Consider the following 20,345-nt stretch of genomic DNA (forward strand, 5'->3'; position numbering starts at 1 on the left):
ACCCTAAGAGGCAGATACTATCACCATCATCACACTATCGCCGGCAGCATCACCCCCATGTTACAGATGAGGAAACTGAGGCTTACGACACTTCGTGACTTGCCCAAATCGCCCATCTGGGAAGTAGACGAGGAGGAGCCTCGAACCCAGGGCTGATGCCCAGGTCGATGCGCGCCTCACCCGGCGGGGGGCCTGGCCCGTCTGTGCAGCGGGAGCTGAGGGGTTGCGAGGACCGAGGGGAGCAGGGGAGCGGTCGGAAAGGCGGCGGGCGGCCCAGCTCCTCTTGGCAGCCGAGGCCCTGGCTGGGAGGGGGGCGCCTGCCTGTCATCCCGCGCGGCGGGCGGGGCGCGGGCGAGGCGCCGGCACAAAAGGGCTGCCGTCGCGCCGCCCCGTCCCACGCGGGGAGCAGCCCTCCGACCCGCCCCTGCGGCCGCCGGCGGCCCCCGCTCGCCTCGCCCTGCCGCCAGTCTCCTCTGGCCCGCCGCCTCTCTCTGGCTCTCTCCCTGGGTCCCAGGCCTCCCCTTCCCCTCCCGGCCAGCCCGCTCCGCTCGCTCCAGGGCTAGGTGGGGGCTGGGGCTGCGCACCGGATAGACGGACCCACGGACCGACTGACCCGGCACCAGCTACAGGAGAAGCCCGTCATCATGGTAACGCCTGCCAAGGCCTGGACCACCTGGCGCTGTCCCCTTTTGGTGGGGGTGTCAGGGCAGACCCCGACCTTTTATACTATGACCCTCGGCACCTCACCACCGGTCCGGTCCGTGTTAACTGGTCGCGGGGCGGGGCGGGGCGGGGCGGGGTGGGGGGTTGGGAGGGAGGTGGGCTGGCGGTGCCGGGTACCCCCCTTCTGGTCACGTCCTCTCTCCTCTCTGGGCCCCGTCGATCGAGGCGCGAAGTGGATGGATAAGATTGGATGACTTGGGAACTTCTGATGTCGCCCCATCGCAGGCACAGATCAGAGCTGAACTCCAGCCCTTGGGCCTTAGACGAAACAGGGGGGGCTGTTGCATTTTAGACTTGGGGTGGAGGGTCGGGTATGCCCAGTGTCCCCGCGCAGGGTTTGGATGGAGAGGGGGGTTAAAGGCCCTTCCCAGTCCCACAGAGCTGGGCAAGGTGGGTTAAGGGTGCCCAGGGGAGAGGAGGGAGCTGCTCACCAAAATTTGGGGTGCTCTTGCCACTTGAGAGTCAGGGCAGGAAAGTCAGATGTGCACAGAGTCCTGACATGAGGTGGCCCCATGGGAATCGGGTGGGGAGGTAGGCCTAGGAGGAGGGCAGGGGGAGGGCAATACCTCCACACTGCGGCTTCCTCAGCTGGCGCCTCGATAAGGTTGGGATGCTCTGAGAGGTGTGTGTGTGTGTGTGTGTGTGTGTGCACCTCACGCATGCCAGTATGTGGGAACAGGGGATGAAAGAAAAGTCTGTTTTCAGGGAATCCCAGCCCAGTCCCGAACAGGCCCCCGAGCCCCGGGCGGATTCATGGGAGCCGTGGGGACTTGGAAAAGTGCTCTGAAGACAGGCCAAGGCTTTAACCTCTTAGCTGTGATCGAGCGTGTCGAATTGGTGTGGGCTTTCACCGGGTGCACGTTCACACGCGGACTTCTATTTAGAGACATGTGTGCACCCAGGCTGAGCACACCAAAACGCGTTCCACTGACCTACGTGGCCGAACCCACGCGCCCTCTCGCGCACACAAGCCTTACCCACCTGCTCTCTCTACCGCTGAAATATGGGCACACACCGGCGTGCGTGCCGCAGACCTATTGCAAAACCAGGCTGCTAAATCCACACGCCCGCGGGACAGGTGGATTCGCACATCGCTCTTGGAGCTGTTTGACGGTAACCTTCATACGCCAATGGGTATTCACCTCTCACCACAGGCAAGGTCCTGTGCTGTGGGATTTGTGTGCAGGAGCTCGCGTAGCTCACACCAGCTCTAAGAATACACCTGCTGGTATCTCCACCCCCACAGATGGGGACCTGAAGCTCTGGGAGCTTCCGTGGCTGCCCAAGGTCACCCAACCAGAAAGCAGGAGGTAGGATAGCTGTCACGGCCACCCCAGAGCCACACCTGCACCAAGCAGTGTTTGCTAAGCTTTACCTAGTTTTGGACCTAACTCCGTGATTACTTTTTTAAAATCCAGAAATTCCTTGCTGAACGCCAGACTCTCAGATCAAGAGTCAGGCCTTGGGGGGCTCCTTGAAAAGGTTTAGCAACTCCTTCCTGAATAGGAATGACGGACAGATTTTTCTCCCACCACCCACCTACCTCTCTGCTCTCACCTCTGTACTTCAGCTGCTCTGACATTGGTTCAGAGCCTCGTATGCTTCAAGCTCCCTCCCGCCACAGGGCCTTTGCATATGCCGTGCCTGCTGGGTGTCACCCCTTCACCTAAAGAATTCTTATCCCTCCTATAAATCTCCACCCCAATATCGTGTCCTCAGGCAAGTCCCACTCTAGCATGCCATGTATCTTTCCTTCGTGGCCCCACCACAGTTGTCCTTTTCATGGGACAATTTGATTAAAGGCTATGTAGTGTTCCGAAGCAGCCCAATGTCAGAGCACCTTATGGCAGAGGGGCTTCGGGCTTGTCCAGGTTCACGTTCCCGAAATTTTAGTATCATCGTGAAATTTTTTGCATCTTCTCTTACTGGATAAGGTATTACAAAGAAAGAACACAATCTACTATTTATTCTTTGCTTACTATGTCTCTCTGAATCAACTCACTTTATAAACGTAAAGATATATTTAAACAAGACATTTTATATCAAGACCATGAAAAAATCTGTATCCATTGTCATCAATACAAAGTCACTATAAAAATGTATACCACGAAGGCGAATTTGTATCCGTCAGTTCTGGCCGGAAGAGGTCGGCTGTGGATGATTCCAAGCCAGGGGGCTGCTTTCTTTTTGTTAAAAGGAATAATCGCTCAGTGTCTGGGAGGTATTTTAAGAAATACCGGCTGAACTGAGACCGTCTCTTTGGTGTTACCGTGAGGACTGGATGAGACTTGGGCTAACTTTCTTTCTGTGGTTTCACATAGAGTTCACGTCCTCCCCAACTCGTCCTGTGGTTACCTGACATCCTATCCCAAGCTTTGAGAAAAGCCGGTTGAATCCAATTGAATTCAGTTAACATTGCCAAAGTACTCACCTCATGGCGATCCCCCGAGGTGCCGGGCCCTGTGTAAGGACCCGAATGAGAGAAGACGAAGCCCTGGGCCCTGGCCTGGGGTCACAGTGCCCACTCACTGAGATTTCCAGGCTGGGTGATGGGCGGTGGGAGTTCCTCTCTTTGCCTGGAAGCGGAAGTGTCATAAAAGAGAGATGCGGATTGCGTGGGTCTCTGAAGGGTGGGAAGGAGCTCACCCCATCCAGGGAGGGGCGCAGCGCGAGTTCAGGCAGTGCTTTCAAAGTGGGGCACCTGCCATGGGTCCCGGGGCGGAGGGAGGGGGGAGGGGGGAGGGGGAGACTTTGGCTACACATTTATTGTTCTGCAATTTTTCGGCTTAGTGTTTGGAAGGTAATTTAAGCAGCACAAACCCGTGCAATAAATAAAAATCAGTGGATTTGAGTCAGAAACAAATTGGCCGAAAAGACAAGCGTGAAGTAAGCAACAGTCCATATCAAGTAAAATAAATTGGGGTATGTAAACCGCAAACAAAACTCATGTGCGAGGCGCACGGGTGACTGGGAAACCCCGGGCCAGGGTGTCAGGTGTGTTAGGAGAAGCGGAAAAGGTGGGCTGGTGTGGACCGATGGCCGCTATTGGCAGGCTGAGTTGTTAAGACGGTGGGGAGCCACTCAAGACTGTTGAGCAGTGAGGGTCACAACCGGGTCTGTGTGTTAAAAGGCCATCGTAGGGGCGCCTGGGTGGCGCAGTCGGTTAAGCGTCCGACTTCAGCCAGGTCACGATCTCGCGGTCCTTGAGTTCGAGCCCCGCGTCGGGCTCTGGGCTGATGGCTCAGAGCCTGGAGCCTGTTTCCGATTCTGTGTCTCCCTCTCTCTCTGCCCCTCCCCCGTTCATGCTCTGTCTCTCTCTGTCCCCCCAAAAATAAATAAACGTTGAAAAAAAAAATTAAAAAAAAAAAGGCCATCGTAGTGGCCAAAGGAGAGCCTGGCCTGGTGGGAGGGAGCAGGGGAAGGGGCAGAGGAGCTGGTGGTGATGTGCGCGTGTCGATACCCCAACTCTACTATTTGCTGGTGGTAGAGAGCCTTGGGCTCAGTTTCTTACCCTATGGAATGGGAATAATAATACGTATCCCACAGAACTATTGGGAAGAGGAAATCAAATAGTGTTAATAAAAGGGGGCGCCTGCGTGGCTCAGTCGGTGAAGCGTCCGACTTCGGCTCAGGTCATGCTCTCACGGTCCATGAGTTCAAGCCCCGAGTCAGGCTCTGTGCTGACAGCTCGGAGCCCGGAGCCTGCTTGGGATTCTGTGTCTCCCTCTCTCTCTGCCCCTCCTCCGCTCTCACTCTGTGTGGCTCTGTCTCAAAAGAAATAAACATTAAAAAAAAAATTAATGTTAATAAGAGAATGGAAAACCCTTAGGATAAAACCTGATACAGAAGCTTGCTCAGTAAACAGCTCTAGTTATAAGTGCTATTATCATTATGTTTTCTGGGTGGCAGACGGTGAGCCCCAAAGCAAAGGCCAAGGGGACGGGGAGCGAAAAGAACAAACACAACACGAAGCCCCAGACAGGTGAAGGGACTTGCTCAAGGTTACCCACAAGACGACACATGACAGACCTGGATTTCTGAATGTGGGTCTTCTAACACCTACTTGCTTCTCAGTTCACTGCATCTGGGCTGTTTTTCCAGTTTCTGAAAGTTTTTTTTTTTGTTGTTTTTTTTTAATGAGGAGCCAATTCTCACTCCTACCTCCACCCCCACACAAAGACAAGGGATTTAAAGCAGGAGAAGTTTTAGTTGGACATGATCAACCACTTCCTGGCAGCCAGGGCAGCAGAACCCTGGTTTTGGGACCTCCAGCCTGGAGAAGTTCAAGGGCAGAGTCCCCGATCGTTGAGCCTGGCGGCCACAAGCTGATACCCACTGGGCTGTAGCTGACTCACAGACGTATTTGGCTTGGCTAACCTTGAAAACATTGGGAGGCTTTACTAAAATATCAGCACATCCGGCAACGCTGGGCCAAGGCAAGGCTGGGCAGGAGCTGATGAGGTGGGGCATGTGTCCCAGCCCCATGACTCCCTACTGCTTCCCGGACACTGAGGTTGACTGTGAAGGGCCACTCACCGAGGGACCGGAGGGGTGATTTTCTCACACTTGGCCTACTTCTGTCTTCCCTGTCACCTGTCGGTCCCCTGTGGGCATTTGTGTCTGTGGCTGGTGGTGTAGACTCTTCCTGGGCTGAGTACAGAGATGGAGAAGGGTCTTTTCGACCTTTCCCACCAACTGAGGATTACGTGGGTCCCATTTAGAAACCACGTCCCAGCTCCAGACCTTCTGGAGTCCGATCACAGCTTGAATTCTAGAATGGCCCCGACTGGAAGGACCCTTAGAGATAGATAAGCCCAGTGCCCCCATTTTATAGATGGGGGAATTGAGGCCATGGTCACCCCGTGAATCAGGCGTGGAATGTCACCTTCCCTAGATGTTTCTGCCACAGAGGACAGTAGGGGATGACAGCAGCCCTGGGACACTGCCTGCCTCAGCTTTTCCCAAGCTGGGAGGTGCTGATGCTAAGTGATGCGAAAAAGCTTTGTATCTTGCGGTAGATGGGTAAATCTGGGCCTTTAAGAAGAGTTCAGCACACATCTCAGAAAGCCCAGCTAACAACATCTGGTGAGACCATTTAAAAAGGGAACAGGCCTTAAAAACACACGCGATCGCACTGTTATTTTCCCCCCTTGATTATAAAAGCTACCCAGGCCGGTTACAGAACGTTCGGAAAATCCAGCAAACTATGAAGAAAATTAAAACGGTGCCTTACGAGGCCCCTGCCCCTCACAGCGCTCAGGGGTGACTACAGTTAATGCTTTATTTCATGGCCTCTTGGCTTACACGCATTTTTACTCAACGGAGATCACACTGCATGGGAACTTTTCTTTTAAAAACTCCCAACAGTCGGAAGAGTAGTTACCTTCGGGGTGAGGGCCGTGCCGGGGAGGGAGCCGTTTTCTGGGCTGGTGAGATCCTGTGCGTTGACCTGGGTAGTGGTCACAGGGATATGCACGTAGGTAAAGATGCATCGACCTTGTCTATTTTACTATAAAATAATAATGGAGGCTCCTTGCAAGAGGCCGACACAGAATTCTAGAAACCCCTTTCCTCCCCGCTCCTCTCATACCCAGAGGGAACCACTGGGGACAGACACTTTTCTATGTGGCCTTGAGCTCCATACCAGGTTCCCCGAGCCCACCCAGAAGGCCCCTGCACGTCACACATAGTTCTGCGCCGCCCCCCCCCAACAGGGGGCTCCTTGTCTCCTGCCTGGGAGGGGCTGGAGGGCTGAGGACAGACGGCTCTGGCTTGTCTCACCTTCTCCCTTTCCAGCTTCCCGCTGGCTTCTGCCGAGGAACAGTTAAAGGCCCAGCCCGGCTACACTCAGTGGGAAGGGATGGAGACACATCGATTAAGTTTCACGGAAATCATTTTGAGGGGCCCGCATCTGGCCAACGGTGTTTGGGTTCCTGCGGTCCCGGGCAGGGCTGCCCGAGTGATTCTGAGGGGAGAGTGGCCAGCTTTCCTTCCTGCAGGCTCCTGGGCTCGTTATCCCGTATTTGGACAGCTTATGACGCCCTGGGGTGCGGGCCCATAGCAGGTAAAGCTCTGGCCAAGAGCTTGGAGCCCCATTAACTTGGAACATTCTTGTTTTTTACTGGCCGCCCCTTAAACGGTTACAGCGTGTGGCCAGTGAGCCAATTTGCGAAAGCCAAAGGCGTCCCATCTGTGCACTTTAGTGTGCGAGGAGTAAACAGCTTCTTCTTCGGGCCCCGCTTGAAACGCTGGAAGACAGGCAGCTGGGAAGGCCGCCCCAAAGGCTGGTGGCTGCTCGTGGCCCCAAGACAGGCGAGGCACTGGGGGCAGGGGAAGAGAGCGCACCGGACTGGCCAAGGCTGCGTTGGATGCTGGCTCTGTCTTTCCCCTCCTCTCTGCGACCTTGGACACGATCACCTTTGGCTTCTTTATCTGCAAAGTGGGATGTTCCTTCCCTGCTCCAGTCCGATCATGTGCGGAAGCAAGAGAATGTGAGCACAGGGCCTGGTGCCCAGCAGGTGCCTGGAAGCTGTTGCTGTTCTTGGGGTAGCGGTAGTGGGTTCAGGAAGGGATCAAGAGGGGGCCTTGTCTTCACACAGAGGCGGGGACTCTAGGCCGGTGTGACAGGAGCAGTAAAAATAAAAAACAGGCGGTCGTACCTTTTCCTTTTCGTGGGACCCCTACATCCGTCAGCGCCCCGGCACCTGCAGAACAATCATCGGAGCAAGATAGGATAATTCTAGAATCCCCGTTTATAGATGGGCAAACTGAGGCATGTCATGGCAGAGATGGTTTAGTTTGCCGTTGCCCAGAGGTTGGCATGCAGGCCATGGTTGGGCCACACGCGGTCACGGACTGGAGCGAAATAACGCGGGGGACCGTGTGCTGGGAGACTCGGTCCCTTTGAGCTTCCCTCTGATCTTCTGAGGACCCCCAGCGAAAAGCCCCCTCTCACGATGCGATGTCTTTACCATTACCACCTTTCTAACGCAAAGAGACCCTTAATGAGCCTTCAGGAGGTGACCGGATGTCCTAGAAGTTCATTTGGAAAATGTATTTGTTCTCATGGCTTACTTGTTCTGCTAAAAAGTAATTTATTTTTGTAGGACAAGAACAGTAAAGATGGGATATATTTTACATAACAGATGCGTATTTGTTATATAGTTATAGAGTACATTATTGATGTAACTATATACCGACACCAGGTATATCCTACAGCTCTCTAGGAAGTATATATAATACATACAAATGGAATAATGTAAAAACCACCCAAAGCCTCGTTGGCTTATTTTCGGAGTTCCATTCTATTTATGCCGGTTGATGCTGATTTTCTCCTTTGAACACGATGACAGCCCTGGTAATGGCCAGAAACATGGCAGCAATGGCTGTGGCTGAATGGGCACCTGCGAAGCGCTAGGCCTGTGCAGAGACCCTGCGTGTCCCAGCTCATTCTGTCTCGCTCAGCTCTTTAAGGCAGGTGCGATCACAGGCTCCGATTTCCCGGAAGTTGAAGCGGAGAGGGCTCAGCAGCTTGCAAGGTCCCATCACCAGGAAGTGGCAAGAGCCGGGATTTGAACTCGGGCAGGCGGGCTGCATTCTCATAACCAGTATGGAGGCATTTAGAATGCAATTATGTAAGCTTTTACAAAGTGAGTGGATTCGCAAACACAACACACAGACAAACCAGTAAGCGCCCATAATGCAAATGGTACTTGGAGATGCTAAAATTCGTGACGATGCCAGTGAATGATTAAATTTCCAAAACCAAGATGAAACAAACCTAGCCCGATGCAATGTGCACAGGAGAAAAGAGGCCCAGAGAGGGAAGGCATCTACTCAAGGCGGCACAGTGAAGGGGAACCCAGGAAAGGGAGTGCCCCGAGAGAGGCTGGGTGGAGTGGGAGGGCATGTGGCCGGGCTTACCTGACTTAGAGTGTGTGTGTGTTCACCGATGTCAGACGGGGTCCTCTAACTCTGGGTCCCCATTCCCACTGCCGTCCTCATGATTGCGTGGGTGAGGGGGTAACTTTTAGGGTTTGGCCTTGCTTTGGAGGGGAAGAGCATTAGGAGAGGTCGCCTGGCCAGAGGAGCCTTTCCTTACTCTGCCAAATCGAAGACGTCCCACTCCCCCCTTACCTGGCCCCTCAGTGTGAAAATAGCCCTTCCTGGGCACGCGCAATTTTGTCATCAAGTGCCTGCCTGCAATACATCATCCCCGTTGGGTTTCTGCCACGTCGGGGGCAAGACCCTCCTTCCTTCAGAATGGGGGTTGCAGACATTCATTCATTCCTCCTGCAGAGAGTAATGGGGGCCCCACGCTGTGTGGGTGCTGGGGACAGAACGGTGACAGGGACATTTGTCCAAACGCCATGGGCTAGCGTCCCTGTTTTACAGCCTCCTGGCTTTGGACTCTTACTGAGGTAGAGTAGTGCCATGTTCCTCCTCCTCAAAGTCCCTGTTTAATCTCCCCGATTCAAGGGACCTCATTTGTTAAAAAAAAAAAAAAAAAAAAAAAGTGATTTTTCTGTCTTAAATAAGCTCCTTTGCGCGGGAATCTTATTTACTCTCATCTTCCCTTACATCCCTCCGTGACAGATGGACCCAGAGCTTGCAGTCAGTCTGGGCCACCCGGCCTGGCTTCCATTAGGCTTTTTAAGACTTGAAAACCATAACCCATGGGTTCTATTACTACACTGGGTCAGAAACCTCTGGTCTTGTCCAAGCTGTTTTTACAGATGGAAAACGTTGTGGTTCAGAGAGGGACATTTTGTTTGTCCTTCCACAACATCGACTCGGCCCTTATGTTGGCCCAGGCCCTGTGCCAGGAATGGGAGACCCCAGATGAAGAGAAGCCAGTGCCTTCTCTGGTAGTTTCTGTCGCTGCTGAGGGTGGTCACAGACTCGGTAGCTTAAAGCAACACACAGTTATTGCCTGGCGGTTCTGTAGCTCGGAAGTCCAACGCGGGGCTCGCTGGGCTTAAATCGAGGGGTCGGCAAGCTGCATTCTTTCCAGGAGACTCCAAAGGAGAGTCAGCTCGCCTTTCCCAGCATCTAGGGGCAGCCTGCATTCCTTGGCCCGTCCTCCGTTTTTAAAGCCAGAGACATCACATCTCTCGGATCCTCCTTTCATCACATTCCCCCCCTGACGCTCACCTCTCCGGTACCTCTCCCACTTTGGAGGACCCTTGCGATTGCGTGGGGCCCACCTGGAAAGCCCAGGAAACCGTCCCTATTTTAAGGCCAGTGGATTGGCAATGATGGTTTTATCTGAAGCTTCAATTCCTCTTTGCCTTATGAGGTAGCATATGGACAGGTTTTGGAGATTAGGTCACGGGCACCTTGGGGGGGGGGGCATTATTCTGCTTACCTTTCCCGTCCTCAGGGAATCTAGAGTCCTTGAGGGGGGACAATCAGGGTGGAAACTTCTATGATAGGGGCACCATCGAAGCCCAGGAAAGGGGGCGCCTGACTCGGGTGGTGTGGGAGAAGGAAGTCAGAGAAAATCCCACGGAACAGATGAGGGCTGACCCAAATCTTGACGGGTGAGTTAGCCAGGTGGAGAGGGAGTGGAAGTGGAAGGCATCCCAGGAGGAAGGTACAGCACGTGCAAAGGCCCAGAGGTGAGTGTGAGAATGCACCGTGGCTGAAGCATGAGAGAGGCAGAGAGGCTGGGCGGGGAGGGGGTGGGGAGGCTGAGTATGGGATGCCAAGATCACAGGGGACCTGAATGCCTGGAGGCCAGTGCTTTCCTGAAGGCCGTGGGGAGGGAGCCTTTGAGGGTTTTGAGCACGTTACATCCGTGATCAGCTTTGCGTTTGAGGAAGTCACTGTGGGGTCCTGGTCTAGCATGGTTGGAAGTGAGGCAGCCTAGAGATTGGACGGCAATGAGGAGGGGATTGAGTGGGAGAGCCAGAGGCCTGAGTCAGGGCGGGCACAGGGCAACAGGGTTGAGTGGGCAAGTTGGTGAACTCTGGAGGTGAGACAGGTATAGGACATGGCTGAGGATTGTGTGTGAATAGAGGAGGCAAGAGGAGGGGCGGGATGATGAGCAGAGTTCTGGGAGTCTGAGTGGACCGTGGGGCCATCACTGAGGTAGGGACATGGGGGAAGGGTAGGTTTAGGGAGGTATTGAGTTGGGTTTGACGTGTTGATGATCTGTGCCCGATGGACATCTAGGGGAGGCATCCAGGAGGCACCTGGTTATGTGAGTCTGGATATAGGAACTCACGAGGCGGCTACAGTAACTTCCATTCATCAGTTACCGCTGTGTAACAAACCACCCCGACACTCAGTGGTAAAAAGCAACAATTATTTATTATCAATTCACGCACCCGCATGCTGACGCACCTGCGTGTCAACTGCAGGTTGGGCTTCACTGACCGCTCGGCTTCAGACAAGGTCTGCAGGTCTGTCAGGTGGTGGGACTTATGGACGCTGAGCTCCTTTTTCTTTCGGGCCCTGACCTGAATCCGCCCTTACTCTTCCTCCACTCTGCCTTGAGCCTGTGGGTGACATTTGAGCAAAGACCTGCAGGAGGTGAGGGAGTGAGGATGTCTCGAGGAAGAGTATTCTAGGCAGGGGGAGCAGCCGGTGCAAAGGCCCTGAGGTGGAACGGTGCCCGCTGTGTTTGAGGAACAGGAAAGAAGGCCAGTGTGGCTGGAGGGCATGATTGAGGGGCGCAGGGGAGGTCAGGGACCTCGGTCATATGGGGCCCGGGAGGCCATGGCAAGTGGCCACTACCCTTATTATTGCTGCTACTGTCACTTTTCACACTCTCCTCCTATCCCCTACAGGACCCCCCGTCCCTGGACACAGCCATTCAGCACGCCCTGGCGGGCCTCTATCCCCCTTTTGAGGCCACAGCGCCCACCATCCTGGGGCAGGTATTCCGTCTCCTGGATTCTGACTTCCAGGGGGATGGGCTGAGCTTCCTCCTGGATTTCCTCATTCCTGCCAAGCGCCTGTGTGAGCAAGTGCGTGAAGCAGCCTGTGTAAGTTGGAAGGGACAGTGGGGCCGGGGGACAAGCTCTCCCAGAACCGCGGGGCTGGCGCTGAGCAGAGAAGGAAGCGGGCCGGTGCGTGTCTTGTCTCAGAGCAAGAACTGAGGACACGGGATGGTTCTCCGGGTATCACTGCTCGCCCAAGGGAGACGTCAGCCCCCCAGTGGAACGGGAGGTTCACTTGACCCTCTGCTCTCTGGCAGCTAGGAGCCAATCACGCCTATGCTTTTATCCAGGAGGAAGTCCTGGATAAAAGACATCCCTGCGTGATGGCCCCTCGGAGCCTGCCCTGGGGCTGGCATTGTGGGCAACACCAGGCTGCCTTGGCCGAAGCGGGTCAGCTTCAGTGGAAATAGAGAATGTTCCAGATCTTTCCTGGAGCCCTTGAGCCCTCAGGACTCACTTTCTTCCCATCAGACCCCTTTGAACCCAGATCTCAGGGAGGCCTCTCTAAGGCAAAGTGGAAAGAAAAGTGTTTTAGGTAGGGCTCATTGGCTGCAAATAACCCGTTCTTTACTCAGACCGGGACAAGGTAATCGGTCTCAGCCCCAAGTTGATGCACCAATCAAATGCCTTAAGGGGTTTCTGTCTCTTGTCTCTGCTTCTCCTTGCTTGCCAACATCATTCTTTTTTTTTTTTTTTTAATGCTTATTATTTATTTTTTAGAGGAAGAGAGAGAGACAGCATACAAGCAGGGGAGGGGCAGAGAGAGGGGGAGACACAGAATCCGAAGCAGGCTCCAGGCTCCGGGCTGTCAGCACAGAGTCCGACGCGGGGCTCGAACCCACGAACTGTGAGATCATGACCTGAGCCGAAGTCGGACGCTTAACTGACTGAGTCACCCAGGCGGCCCTTGCCAACATCATTCTTATAGGCTGTCTCCACACGCCTGGAGCCCAGGGCAGCTCTGGGTTCAAATCTTGTCCTGGGGAGGAGAAAGAACTTTTCCCCAACAACAGCAGATAGAAAAGTTGCAAGGAAGGATCCTGATTGGCCAGGCTTGGGTTCTATGTCCATGCCTGGGCCAATCACTGCAGCCAGAGAAATGGGATAGCAGGATTGGCCAGGCTTGAATCATACCCCTACATCTATGGTCAGACGTGGTGACTGTTGTAAGGGTGGGGACAGGCTGTTGGAGACCACACCCAGGAACTTGTGCACACCCTCCACGGGATTGCTCGGTCCCCTGCGGCTCCTGCCTCAGGAATCACTAAGAGGGTCCCAGAGGGTCCCAAAAGGTCCTGCTGGCTGATGTGCGTCAGGGACACGATACCTCAGGCACAAAAAGTAAGAGCAGAGGCTGTGTGCATCATTGCAGTGGTAGAAAGAAATGGAATGTGGCAGTAGCTAAAAGCTCGGGTTTTGGAGCCAGAACTAGAGATGTTGGACCTGGAAGGAGACGGAGGCCATTCATCTCACGTGCTCGGGATGGTTCCTGGCACAGAGAAACAGTGAGGTACAGTCATGGTTACTGCAGAGGGAAGACTCACCGAGCTTATGCTGCCGACTCCCACATATCCACCCCGACACTATTTCACGTACGTCCTTCTCCTCCTGACGCCTTCCCCGTGGCAAGCTTTAGAAACTCCCGCTTCCCTTTTCTGGTCATTAAAACTGCATTTTCACGGTCTCCTTCCCTGTTTCTCCCGGGAACAAGGGTCACAACGTTTTAATTTCTCTATTTTCAACGACAGGCGACTTTAATTATAATTATAGGTGACTCCCTATCACCTCCGAGCCAGGGGTGGGATCAATAGTTTGGTTTCAGGAGTCAGGTGCCCCAGGTTCAAATCCAGCCTCCGTCACTGTGGAGCTGGGGGGGGGGGGGGGGATGGTCCGTGTCGCCTGTCTGAGCTTCACTTTCCTTAATGGGAAAGTGGGAATGTTAATAACACAGTCCCTACCTCACGGAGATGATGCGCGCAGCTTAGCACAGAGCCTGGCGTGCAGTGAGTGCTTAGTAGCTGTTGGCCGTTTACTATCACACTCTCGCCTCTCTCCCTTGGAAGTAATGCGCCAGCTTCAGTCTGTCCTTGTAACCGCCAGCACCCAGAGACAGCCAGCACCCTCAGATGACGTCCCCTGGGGGTTAGGGACAGACACAGGTGTCCGAGCCTCACGCCCCCTGAGCCTCAGTTTCCTCGTCTCTAAAGTGAGGACAGTGACGCCTCAACTCCCTGCCCCACTGAGTTACTGCGACGTTCAGATAAGACGATCATCACCATCATCTCTACGGTGCGTTGCCGTTTGCAAACTACGGCCGGGTTGTCCGGCCTCGTTCAATGGGACGGTGAGGGACGGCACGTTGTCAACGACAGAGCACTAAACGAAAGTGGTGGAGGAACTCACAGACTCGTGGGGTTGATGGATGTGAAGTTTCCCCGAGGCAGCTGAACTTACAGGGTCACTGACGTGAACCGGCGTATCAACCTGGGTTCATAGTCCCAGGAAGCACCTGCTTCATTAGCGGGAACGTCAGCATCATCGTGTGGAGGTCTCCCCGCCCCGACACATCCAGATTACATAAGATTATCCGGGTTCTACTCAATCCGCAGGAATCCGACCCTTTTCCAAAAGCCAGGTAGCGAGAGACCTGTTGTCAGTCTGGCGGGGCTGTTGTTGCCACGTGGGGTCACTGCTGGACGCGGGTCCCGCACCACCCAGTGGAGCGGTCCCACCAAGAGGGATCGTTGCGTTCAGAAGGGCTCCTGGATGCCCTGCTGTGTCTCTACAGAGAATTGCTGGCACCTTCTGTGTAAACGAAGCTTTTTTTCAGTTTCGCCTCACCTGCCACGTTGTTGCCCAGGAAAGGGACATAAACAAGGAAGTAAGTCGATCCTAAACCAGGAAACAATACACATTCAGGCCCAGAATAATGGAATGATTTTTTTCACGGTCATCCAGCAAGTTAGTGGCAGGGTCAGATTTCCTGACCTTTCTCTCAGTATTGTTTTGACCCCTCTGTAATCTCTTTACCTAAAAATTAGAGAATGGTGGTGGTGCCCGGAGCGCCTGGGTGGCTCAGCCAGTTAAGCGTCTGACTTTGGCTCAGGTCACGATCTCACAGTTTGTGGGTTTGAGCCCAGCATCTGGCTCTCTGCTGTCATTGCAAAGCCCACTTTGGATTCTCTGTCCCCCTCTCTCTCTGCCCCTCCCCTACTTGCACGCTCTCTCTCTCTCTGTCTCCCTTTCTCAAAAAGAACATTAAAAAAATTATAGAATGGTATAAATGCAGTAAGTGACCATGTTATTATTTTTTTTTTCAAGTTTTGTTTGAGTGGGGGAGGAGCAGAGGGCGAGGGAGAGACAGAATCCCAAGCAAGCTCCGGGCTGTCAGCACAGAGCCTGACACGGGGCTCAATCTCACGAACTGTGAGATCATAACCTGAGCCAAAATCAGGAGTTGGACGGTTCACTGACTGAGCCACCCGGGGCGCCCCTGGACTGTTTTATTTTATTTTATTTATTTTATTTTCTAAAAATGTTTTTTTTTTAATTTTTTTTTCAATGTTTATTTATTTTTGGGACAGAAAGAGACAGAGCATGAACGGGCAAGGGGCAGAGAGAGAGGGAGACACAGAATCGGAAACAGGCTCCAGGCTCTGAGCCATCAGCCCAGAGCCCGACGCGGGGCTCGAACTCCCGGACAGCGAGATCGTGACCTGGCTGAAGTCGGACGCTTAACCGACTGCGCCACCCAGGCGCCCCTAAAAATGTTTTTATTTACTTTTGAGAGAGAGGGAGAGACCAAGGTGGGGGAGGGGCAGAGAAGGAGGGAGACACAGAATCCGAGGCAGGCTCCAGGCTCTGAGCTGTCAGCACAGAGCCGGACGTGGGACTTGAACCGACCAACCCATGAGATCATGACCTGAGCCAAAATCGAGAGTTGTGCGCTTCACCGACTGAGCCACCCAGGTGCCCTTAGACTGTTTTATTATTTTTTTAAATTTTTTAATGTTTTTATTTATTTTTAAGACGGAAAGAGACAGAACATAGCAGGGGAGGGGCAGAGAGAGAGGGAGACACAGAATCCGAAGCAGGCTCCAGGCTTTGAGCTGTCAGCACGGAGCCTGACGCGGGGCTCGAACTCATCAACCATGAGATCATGACCTGAGCTGAAGTCGGACGCTTAACTGACTGAGCCACCCAGGCGTCCCCAGACTGTTTTATTTTTTAATTGAAAATTCCCACAATCTTTCAAAGGGCAAATGACGAGAGGAGAGGAAATTAATGTTGGTTGAACATCCACTTAAGTAGTGTATGCCAGGCATAGGGTTGTGGATTTTTGTTTTCACACACACGTGCACACACACACACACACACACACACATATAATCTCACTTAATCCTCCTGCCAACCCAATCATATGATACATGTTGTTATTCCTATTTGCAGATAGGAAAATTGAGGCTGGAAGCAGTTATATCATCTGTACAAAGTAGTGATTCAGACCTTGGAACGCACGTCTCCTGGCTCCAAAATGGGGGGCTCAGACTTGAGCGAGGTTGAGAGAGGTTTCAAATAGGTGGGGAGAAGGGACTGTGACCCGAGCAGAACGGTCTTCATGGGAAGGGCACCTGCTAATTGGTGCCTGCCACGCAGAGCTTTTCTCCCTTGGGCCAGTAGGCTAGCAAGCGTTTTCAAGGTCACGGCCGGGACTAGGGCGAGGCAAGAGAAGGCACCCACTCTCAGGTTTGTGTGACTTGCAAGAGACGGGCTGTCCTTAGGTGCTGCGCCTCTTAGAGGCCAGGCACCTCTCTTGCCCGACCTGCTCGAGTCCATCTGGGAGAGGGAAGGGAGCAGACCCGCGGGCAGGGGCAAGGTCTTTCAGGGCGGGGCTCTCTGACATCGCCCTTCTGTCCACAGGCCCCGTACTCTCACTGCCTCTTCCTGCATGAGGGCTGGCCACTGTGCCTGCGAGATGAGGTCGTGGTGCACCTGGCCCCCCTCAACCCCCTCTTACTGCGCCAGGGAGACTTCTACCTCCAAGTGGAGCCCCAGGAGGAGCAGTCCGTCTGCATCATGGTCAAGTGCCTCTCCTTGGACCTCCGCACAGTGGACGCAAAGCCTGTTCCCGCGTCATCCTACCCTACACTCTTCACCCAAACGTGGCTGGAGGCCATCAACAGTGACTTTGAGGGAAGCCCTCTGCACAGCTGCCTGGTAGCTTCCGAAGATGGGATTGCCCCTGTGCCCTGGACCAAGATAGCCAGCCCAGAGTTTGTGGATGACAGACCCCAAGCAGTGAACGTCCTCTCCCGGGCCTGGGGGTCCCTCGAGTTAGAGGCCCTCGATCTGAGCAGCCCTCCAGAGCCTCATCAGCCCAGGCCCTCCGGCAGCCAGGGGCTGCTTGCCCGGAGCTTGGCCAAGGGTAAGGGCAGGACATATGGGAACAAGTACCCAGGACTCATCAAGGTGGAACAAGCCAGGCCGGGGGAGGTGGCCTTTAGGATGGACGATGTGGCCAGCCAGGACTTAGAAGGAGACTATGTGGCCCTCCTGGAGAGCAGAGGAGGGCCTCCCAGTAGGGAAGTGGAGACATCCAGTGGGTGTCCTTTGGGGGCACTGGAGGAACCATCCAGAACTAAGGAAATCCTGCTCTCTCAAAGGATGCCGCCCCTCTCAGGGGCCAGGGGGGGACCTTCCTTGGAAAAATGGGCTTGTGAGAAGCCAGCAAGCTCAGAAGAGGAGCCCTGCAGGTTGGGCTCGAGGAGAAAGGTCAACTATAAAGTTAACGCATCCACCCAGGACTCAGAACCCCAGCCCCAGGAGCCCTACCTCCGCGTCCTTGAGGAGCCACCGCCCTGTGCCTCTGGCCTTGAGGCAGGTGGTTCCTCCAAGATGCAGGGACCTCTGGGAAGCCCAGAAAACATGGCGCAACTCAGGCCTGCACCAGAACGAGCGTCCTCCCTGCACCTGTGCTCGGCTTCCCCTCCTGCTGCTCCAGCCCCTGAAACCAAGTTGGAAGAGAGGGCCAAACAGGGGCACGGGAGACTTCCCAAGCCTGAGACTGGCCCCAGTCAGAATACCTCCTCTTCTACATCCCCTACTTCTGGGCTCAGATTCTCCCTCTTGAAAGGGCAGAGGCAAGCCCCTGGGCCCCCAGAGAAAGCCTCCCTCCAGCCCGACAGGCCCTGGAAAGTCTTGCGTTCGCCCTCGTCTCCCACGACCAACCGAGTCAAGAGCGTGGGGAAAGGTAACGTGTCCGCTCGCTCAGCCGGACGGGGGTGCTGTTCTCTGGATGTGACCAGGCGACAAGGTGGCGCGGGTCACCAGGGACGGAGCCCCTCTGAACTGGCTCAGTCTGGGGGATTTGGTCCACAGGTGGCATGTCGAGAGGCTTGAGGTCTCATGGGTCTGGAACTGGCTTGGGTTGAGTGGGCCTGAGTCCTTGCCCAGCTGGGTCTGGGTGACCTTGATCAAGGGCTCCTTCTCTGTGCAGTGGGGGCCTCACCTGCCTCCCAGAGTCGTTTTGAGGTTCAAAGACACGCCAGAGGTAAGGAGCTTAGCACAACGCCGGCCACCCAGTAGGAGATCAACAGCCGGAAGCTTCATCATCAGTCAGAAGGTGAAAGAGAAGACATTTCCTTTGGGAAAACCCAGAGGATTAATACCCTTTTCTTTGTTGTCGTTCATCCCCAGCTGGAAAGACTCAGACCGAAACATCTGGCCCGGCTGCTGACTCAGGCCCACAGACTGGGGAAAAGGCCGGCTTCCCAGAAGTCCCTCCAGAAAGAGAACCCCCTCTGGATGAGGAGCCCCCAGGGCCTGAGCCTAGGATTGGGGCTCTGAGTGTGGAGATCCTCCAGTCGAGGATGGCATGCCTGCCAGGTCTCGGGGGGCGCAGGGCAGCTGGAGGAGAAGGGGAGGGTGCTGGTGGGGGTGGGGGTAGGGTGGGGCTAGGGCGGCCTCTGAGCATCCTGGTGCTGGTGGGTGTGGAAGAGACAGGGAAAGTCCTAGAGGCTTGTGTTCTGGGCCAAGCCTCTCTGAGACTCAGGTTCTTCATTTTTCCAGCGAAGGAGTTGGATTCTATGAAGCAATTTCTAGATACCCGTCCATCCATCCATCCAGCCAGCCAGCCTACTTTCAGTGAGGCAGCCAGGTGTCTTAGGTCAGTTCCGTAGAAGCAGGGCCTGAGACAGAGCTCCCTGGGAAAGCGATTTGTTGAAGGTTGCTCTCAGGAGAAGGGGAGTGAGCGAAGCAGGACAGGGCAGGGGAGGAGCTAAGCAAGGATGTGGCCTGACCCTGTGAGGAGCATCAATTCATACCACAGAGCCGGTTCCATTTTAAGGTGTAGGGGGCTGGGCTTTTGTAGGCTTGGGTCCGTTGGTCACCACCCCAGGCTGATCCTGGGATGGGGGTGCATGATCCAGGATGCATGAATGATGCCTGAGCCCACGATCCAGTTCAGTTGGGGGCAATTCTCCAGAGAAGGGAACATCTGTGAGCCAGTACCGCCAACGGCCAACCGCCTCTGGGGGGATGGGTGGTCTGGTCTGGCAAAGGGATCGGAGTGGGATGTTACCAGCATCCAATACAGACGGTGTTATCACTCCTGTTTAATATTTATGCATCTTTGCAATAAATATTTTTTTAGTACCTGCCGTGTACAGCTAGGCTCTGGGCTTAGCACTGAGGACTCAGCAGGGAACAAGTCTGATGTGGGCTCTGCTCTCAAGAAGGCTATATTCTAGTGGTAGAGAAAATTCGACAGGTTTTTACAGCAGGTTATTACAACCCCGTGTAAACATATCGCAGCTGTGGGGCAGTACAGGGCTCTGTGGGAGGACAGATGCGCACCGTGGCCCAGGCTTGGGGTGGAGGAGAGGTCAGGGAGGAAGGAGGAAGCAATATAGAGCTCAGTCCTATGGCATGAATAGGTGTTATCCAGGTGAAGGGGTGGGAACAGTGTTCCAGACAAAATCAGCAGGATGTGCAAATGTCTGGGGTTAAGAGAGACCACAGTGGTCTTTGGGACCCGCTGTCTTGAAATTCTATTTTACCTTATCGACTTCGGCATCTCCGCAGGATCCGGGACAGTGCTGTGTCTTTTCGAAGCTCCTCGGGGAGCACTGTCTGTCTTCTTCCTGGTCATCTTGGTCGAAGCTCATGCTGGGTTTTTTCCCCATATTAATTGCACACAAGGGATCTCACAGTCCTTTTAGGGCTGTCCCATTCCAAGCGCTCAGATTTTATCCGTCGAAGGGCCCTGCTCTGGGAGGTGGGAGACCATTCTAATTCCGGATCTGTCAGCTTCCTGTGTGACCTTGGAGGAGTCACTTGCCCTCCCTGAGCCTCAGGCTCCTCCTTGTGTAAAAGGAGAAGCAGCAGACACGACCTGGCTCACCGTCACTCTTTCCACAACGACTCTTGTTGCAAATTTGGGACTTGCAACATACACTGATGGGTCCCAAGTGCCTGGAGCAGGGTCTGGTACATAGTAGGTGCTCAAAAGGCATACGCTGAGTGAATGAATATTCTCCATGTAGATGCTCCTTCCAGTTCCTCCCTTGACCTCCTCGTCTTCGGTGATCTTGTCCTCGCTCCCCCAGGGACTCCTGCCACAGCCACCTCCGTAATTACACCATACTGCCCCTCTTCCCTGCTCCCCCACGGGCCCAA

General features: G+C 54.4%; 1 protein-coding gene across 2 annotated transcripts in view; it reads left to right on the forward strand.

The window, feature by feature from the left end:
- The first annotated feature begins 243 nt into the window (after nt 1-243).
- KIAA1755 (KIAA1755 ortholog) overlaps nt 244-20,345 on the forward strand; it is a 41,321-nt gene continuing 21,219 nt past the window's right edge. For both annotated transcript variants that reach the window (XM_047853954.1, XM_047853953.1), the window contains exons 1-4: nt 244-647; nt 11,517-11,714; nt 16,590-17,919; nt 18,366-18,554. In XM_047853954.1, coding sequence (XP_047709910.1) covers nt 645-647; nt 11,517-11,714; nt 16,590-17,919; nt 18,366-18,554 — 1,720 coding nt within the window. In that variant the 5' untranslated portion in view covers nt 244-644. The remainder of the gene's footprint in view (nt 648-11,516; nt 11,715-16,589; nt 17,920-18,365; nt 18,555-20,345) is intronic.

The sequence above is a fragment of the Prionailurus viverrinus genome, chromosome A3 (genome assembly GCF_022837055.1).
Source record: "Prionailurus viverrinus isolate Anna chromosome A3, UM_Priviv_1.0, whole genome shotgun sequence".
NCBI lineage: Eukaryota > Metazoa > Chordata > Mammalia > Carnivora > Felidae > Prionailurus > Prionailurus viverrinus.